The sequence below is a fragment of the Cyprinodon variegatus genome, unplaced genomic scaffold (genome assembly GCF_000732505.1).
Source record: "Cyprinodon variegatus isolate N-32 unplaced genomic scaffold, C_variegatus-1.0 Scaffold385, whole genome shotgun sequence".
Taxonomy (NCBI): domain Eukaryota; kingdom Metazoa; phylum Chordata; class Actinopteri; order Cyprinodontiformes; family Cyprinodontidae; genus Cyprinodon; species Cyprinodon variegatus.
The window spans coordinates 186765-193541 of NW_015150838.1; the positions used below are offsets into that span (position 1 = coordinate 186765).

Sequence of the window (6777 nt, forward strand, 5' to 3'; positions counted from 1 at the left end):
CAGGCTTATGTATGAGGTGAATGTTTTTGACCACTTAAAAGCCAAATGCATGTCAATTTTTACGGATTTTTTTTTTTTTTACTTTATCTCAGGAAGTATAGTTTTGACATTATAAACACTAAAGATAGAAAGCAGAGATAGCTTCACCTTTACTTGCACAGTCGGTAAACTTCCACCGTAGAATTACAGATAATCTTTCTTTTGTGGCGTGTAGAAATAAATTAGCAAGGCGTGACTGTAAGCACCTATCATGTTTAATGAGTTACATCAATGGCAAGGTAGTGGCTTTGAGAAGAATGTGTGTGAGTTGGATAAATGTGTGGGAGGGTGTGGGTGAGTTATGTGAAAACATGCAGAAATGCTTAAGATGAGTAAAATCCAATGGAATCCAAAATTCCTTCACTGCCCACCCCAGATCATGTCAACGTTTGGGGGGGGAAACTGTACATTCAAATTAAAAAAGTAGAAAACTACTAGTTTCACCTTAAAAAAATCTAAACATGTAATCTGAGTAGTCAGATCTGGGTTTTCCTTATGAAATTTACATTTAAAGAGATAGCTGGAGGAATAGTGTAATAAGAGGAAGACATGTAGCGACATGTTACCATTGAACATGGCTCATCAGTAAAATTCCTAAGGGCTGAGTCACCTTAGACTCACCTTAACCCTGTTTTTTTTTTTTTTGTAATAATACAACCTGAATACTCATAAAGAAAAAGAAATGTTTGACTGTTAAAATAAATTGTATTCCATAGGAAAAAAAATCATCAGCAAATATTACTAATTGGATTTCGCAGAAAAGGGTTAACAGAAACAACAGACGTGTGTGTATGTGTCAGTTAGCCACAGGACAAATCAGCCAATGCCGGGAACTCTATCCTTGGGGACTGCAAGGTCAGCAGCTGTTGTGACAGACTAAGCTTAACAAATCAGCAGTTCACAAAATTTTAATCTTTACTAGGTACTAAAAAACATGCAGGCATGTATTAGAAAAAAAAGGAAATGTGTCAAAATCAGCGGTTTAGTAAGAGAGTAGCTTTGTGTCATTTGAATGACTCATTTCCACAGGCATGCATCCTCATTGATGTGGTTTTATGTAGTGAAAGTAGAGCTGCCAAAAAAGTTCAAGTTTACCAGGCACGTGCTTTGCTCTTTATCAGATTTCAGTCTCCTTTTCGGATCATTGATTATAAGTTAAAATAATACATCTGGTTTTTTGTATATTTTTTAGTCTTTGCAGAAAAATTAACTACATGTAGCTGATAATTATGTGCAGATAAAACTAACTGCTGTTTATGAGATTAACATTAACTGTTTAGAGCACTCCGGAGCATCAGTTAACCAGCATATATTCATATAAACCTTTAAATGCTTCATAATAATTAACAACTTAATACATATAAAAAATTAGATGTACGTTTGCAAATGTAAATGATCAGAGATAATAATTATAGCAATTAAAAAACAGCAAAAATGGATAAAGAAAAGTGCAAAAGGATAGGGGTGGTGGCAAGAGGCTGCTGACTGAAAGACCTGGAGCTTACAGAAATGTTAAATAATAAAAATACAAATAGAAGCATTCTTATATAAGCAATTATAAGAAACATTTAATTTTGTGAAAAATGTGGGGGGTTTCTTTCACCTATGCATTCCTTGTAATTCTGTGGTTCTACTCATGTCAACCAACTCCTCACTTATTTGTTCTTAGATCTACAATCAAAACTAAGAAACTAGCTAATTTAATTATACTAGTAGCTGCACACTTCTGTGTCATATATCTCAATTGTTTGCAGCTTGTTTTACAATCACTTTCACAGCTTGGATTTAGTTTAAAGTTTTAATTCAGGTCAGCTTTCTGAATGGGTGGTTTTAGTGAAAGATTTTAAAACGGTCATTTTCAGTTTAATTAATTAATGAGATTTGGTAAAAAAATAAAAATAAAAAAAATAAAATAAAATATTTTATTTTTAAAGCATAACGCCCAGAAATAAATCTAACCTTTTAACCTCCAAGAGCAGAACAGTTTGTTCAGCCGTTAAGGAATGGTGATTTCCTGTCATAGCTGGTTCAAGCAGTTTATCTGAAGCCGGAAACTATAATATTTCCACTTGTACTTTTGATAACGCGAGAAACAAAACAGCTAGTTTTGACCATGAGGTGAGCGTAAGAAGAGGAATCCCTGTTTGTAACTTTAGGGAGGAAACTCACCATAAATGGGCACTGACGTCACCCCACGTGGTTTCATTCGTGAGAGATTCCAGACAACACCATTTCCAGTAAGTGCGAAGGGGCGTGGCAAACCAATGGTCTCGCTTTAAGAGTTTACAACCTGACAATTATTCCCAGACTTCCGATTGTACATGGATGACTAAGAACCAGGAGGTGCCGGGAGGATCGCTTTTGGATGTTTTAGTTTAAAACAAACAAAAATCCAACTTTTTTTTTTCTTCCTTTCTCCCCTTCGGATTGGACTTCTTTGGACTCTACCGGTGGGCTTGCCCCCAGAATTTGAATTAACCCCAAAAGACTCATCCCGAAAGCTTAAAGTTAATATAAAGAGCCGCTTTTGGATTCGGTTGTCTTTTCTCAGAAAGCCGAGAGGATGTATAGAAACTTCGGGAGCCAAGGGAGAGGCCACCCGGCGTACAGTGGTAACCTGTCTGGGGCCAACTCTTCATCTGTGGGAAACACTTCCAGCACTCAGCAGGAGCAGGTAGGTGTGCGCTCATCCAGCCAGGCTAGAGGCTCATAGAATGAATGAATAAAACAGAGTTTTGTGTTAGTAAACATGTAACATTTTTAACTTGTTTTCACAATTAAATTAAATTGTGAAACAGCCATCTGGCAGCCATCTGGCTGTTTCACAATTTAATTTTTTTCTTAAAAAATTATGAATTATTCTAAATATAAATAAATGTATATATAAAGACATTTATAAATGTCTTTTTATAAACGAATGTCGTATATAAAATAAATGTTTTTTTTTCTTAATTTATTATTTCAGAAATTTACTATGGCGGGCAGCAGCCAATTTGTCCCAAGCTTGAATGCCATCACCACAAACCAGGACCTCCAGTGGCTGGTCCAACCCTCGCTCACACATCCAGGACCTTCGCACTCACCTGTACCCCTTTACCCATCCATCGGGACACGGCCGATGGGTCTGCCACCCTCCAATTCCCATTTTATCAGACCTGGGGTCATAAGGGCAGCTGCGAATACTCCACCCTCCACAAGACGCAGGAACGATGAGCAGGTAGGTTTGACACTGTCACAGATGGTATCTTTAGGAAACAGGTAAATGAGTTGGAAAGTTTAGGTATAAAGATGTACGGGAACTAGGGAGGTCAGTGGTGTGAAAAGTGACCTAATCATTTCTGTGTAACTAGTATGTAATGTCATTTCTATGGAACTAGTATGTAATGTCCTGTTATATTGTGTCACAAATAGGTAGGCAGAGATAATCCAGCTTTATCATCCAACTCTTAAGCTCTTAATCAGTTTTTTTTTTATCTTTCCTTTTTTTTTGTTGTTGTTGTTTTTGTTTACATGTGGTAAAAAGTTCAAAAGTTGCCAGATATGAAAGCAGAACACATGCCAAAAGTGAATTCCTCTTATTGCAGCCACCACCACTGAGGCACTTTTTAATCTTAATTTCTAAATCTTGATTTCGGCGGGCACAGCTTGATTGGCACACATCCATGTCACAAAGCTGCAATTTTACGGCACAGGAAGTTAGCAGTCATGTGACTCACAGGGCCAAGTCATTTTCTGTGACTCAACAACAACTGACTCACCCCTGGGGTCTGAGGGTGAGTCATGGACCCAAAAGGGCAGGAAATTTAGGGTGCAACTGTAATTATTCAGTAGGGTGTCGGATAAAGCCAGCCTTGTCATGTTTCAAGTACACAAAAGATAGGATGATACTCGTTTTTTCGGCCGCCATGATTGTCATGACTCAGTGTCCACACATGGTGGTGGTAATTCTCCTGCAATGTGTTTCAGTACTGGGCCCTCTGCAAGTATAAGCAAGAAAACTGAATTCACTTTGACTCTTTTATTTCACAAAAAGTATTTGCACCCCTTAACAAAATTTCCTCATTATTAGATTTAAATGCCCAGGATTATCAAACATAGGATAATATAAGGAAAGGTAACTTGAGTAAATCTAAAATACAATTTTTAAATTCATTAAGGAGGAAAAATAATCAAACAAACCCAGTTTATATGTAGAAAAAAACAAATAAACAAAAAACATTTGCCCCTCTTGGCTTTTACCTCCTTTCTCAAGAAAGCAGAGTTTATGTTTCCTTTTAAGGCTTTAGGACTCCAGCACAGTGAGAGCCTTCATACATAAATGGAGAAAACCTGCTGCATTGATAAACATTCCCTCGAGAAGCTGGGCCAATCAAAACAATCTATTTTTAAATTTAGGGCATCACTTTAAATAAATTTGAAGATTATACAATAAAAAAGGGGCCAGCCAAAATTGTCACCATTGACATCCAATTTAAAAATCAATACTGACCAATAAACACATCATTACTCTTCCTTACATTTCTCCACAGAATATTTGTCTGACTGATGAGACACAAGTTTGCATCCGGTAACAACTGGAGAGTAACTGAAAGGATTGTTTTATAAAAGCAAAATGAACAATTGTACACACAGTCAAACACGATAGAGGAAGTGTGATGGTCCGGGCCAGGTTGGCTTTTCCTTTTTAAAGTAAAGCCAGGTTGGTTGGGATAGCGTACTTCCCCTATTAAATGAAGAACATTTAATAGTGAAGACAAAAAAGGAAACATAGAAGAAACCTGTAAGAATTTCTTTGCCGCACTGTATAAACAGTGCTGCGTAAACCCCCTTTTATGACTGCAGAACAATACAGTCATTACAGGGCTGTACAATAAATCTGCTTCAACATGTAATTGTTAACGTTTCTCTTTCTGATCGCAGTTGTCGCGTGAAGAGCTGGAAAGACGCAGGATAAGGCGGGAAAGGAACAAACTGGCAGCAGCAAAATGTCGCAATCGTCGCAGAGAGCTGACTGACACTTTACAAAATGTGAGTGACGATTTTACAGGTGGCACACCTTTAATTCATAACAGATAGAAATGCCAGAGGCAGACATGAAAGAGCCTAATTTAACTTCCTCTCTGTGCAGGAAACTGATCAGCTGGAGGATGAGAAGTCACGTCTGCAGAAGGAAATAGCTGAACTACAGAAGGAGAAAGAGAAGCTTGAGCTGGTCCTGGAGGCCCACCGTCCCATTTGTAAAATAGAGGACTCTGATTCAGATTCTGATTCCAGTCCTTCGCTTTCCTCTTTGGGAGCCATCAAACTAGAGCCGGAGGAATCCAGCATACCCGGACCCTCAACAAACAAATCAGTCAAGATGGAGAAGCCTAAACCAAAGATAATGATCCCAGCCAAACCAGTAATATCTGTTGCCTCGGTCGTTACTGCCGAATCAGAATCGCTCCACACCCCAGTCCTCATATCCACACCATCCCTCATGTCCTTCTCAGCCGGCATGGTTTTCACATATCCATCTACCTCTTTGGAAGCCAGCACCTCCACGGCGTCACATCAGGCCCAGCACCATCAGGCCCAGCAGCCCTGTGGGGTTGCTCATCGACGCAGTAGCAGCAGCGGTGACCAGTCGGATCACTCCCTGCACTCTCCAACCATTCTCACCCTGTGATCGCCTGGCAAAACACTACAGTTGGTTAGAAAAAAGCACTAAAGGGAGTTAGAGAAACACATGGTCTCTGTGAAATATGATAGAAATAAGGATGATGAATGTTACAGGCATTTCAAGATGTTTACTTGTTTGGACTCAGTGGACTCTCAGATGACATGGAAATCTGTGGCATTATCAGAATATGATTGTTACACTCTTAGTTTTCTTACATAAAGTCAATATATTTTTACTTATTTTAAGCTACGAGATGAAATGAATGTCTTAGTGGGGAACAAACTGCATGCACTATATAAAAAAATATATACTCTAAAGAAAAACGTAGGTTCTCTACAAGAATAACATGAGAACTCAAATAATGCAAGAATAATAACTTTATTTTTTGTCTTTTTATCTTTGTGGAACTCTTTAACAGCAGATGTGCTAATAAACACCAGCCTTATTGTTTGTACGTATCCTTTTAGACTACAGATATTTATACAGTTCATTGACAACTAAGGCTGGACCGTAGGAGTTTATATGAATTATCTAATCATCTATTTATTAGATTTTGAGAGTGTAATATATTTTTGGTAATGTTTGGACTTTCTATGTTTGTGGACTTTGCCTTACTGTTATTTCTATTTTCAGACTTGTACGAATTCACAGAGATTAAAAAAAAAAAGTCTGCATGATAAATGTGTATGCATTTGTTTACTTCAAAACAGAGCTGGACGATACTGCAACACATATCAATTAGTCTGGAGTATATTGTGACACGGGCGATATGGAAGAAACATTCTATCACCACAATTTGTGTTTTTTAATACTATAACGATATGCATATTTTTTTATATTGTGCAAATTTCCAGACATAATCTTTGCTCAATATAAATAAATAATATTCTAAAAAAAATGGGCAATTTTTCCACCCCGATTACATTAAGCAGGTGTAACTGAGCTCCTGAGCAGTAATCATGATGGTATCCAGTGGTATGTTAGATTTTCCTTTTTTTACTTTGAGGTACTGACAGTTTAAAAATACTATGCTTTGCAAGTAAACTGATGATCATAAAATGTATACAAAGTTTTTA

At 37.5% G+C, this 6777-nt stretch overlaps 1 protein-coding gene across 1 annotated transcript; it reads left to right on the plus strand.

Annotated features, from left to right (window-relative positions):
* The first annotated feature begins 2353 nt into the window (after positions 1 to 2353).
* Positions 2354 to 6552, plus strand: fosl1 (FOS-like antigen 1). The gene is made up of 4 exons (XM_015387080.1): positions 2354 to 2713; positions 3005 to 3256; positions 4960 to 5067; positions 5168 to 6552. The coding sequence occupies exons 1-4, from the start codon at positions 2603 to 2605 to the stop codon at positions 5705 to 5707; spliced, it is 1011 nt and encodes a 336-aa protein (XP_015242566.1). The 5' UTR covers positions 2354 to 2602; the 3' UTR covers positions 5708 to 6552.
* The last annotated feature ends 225 nt before the right edge of the window (positions 6553 to 6777 follow it).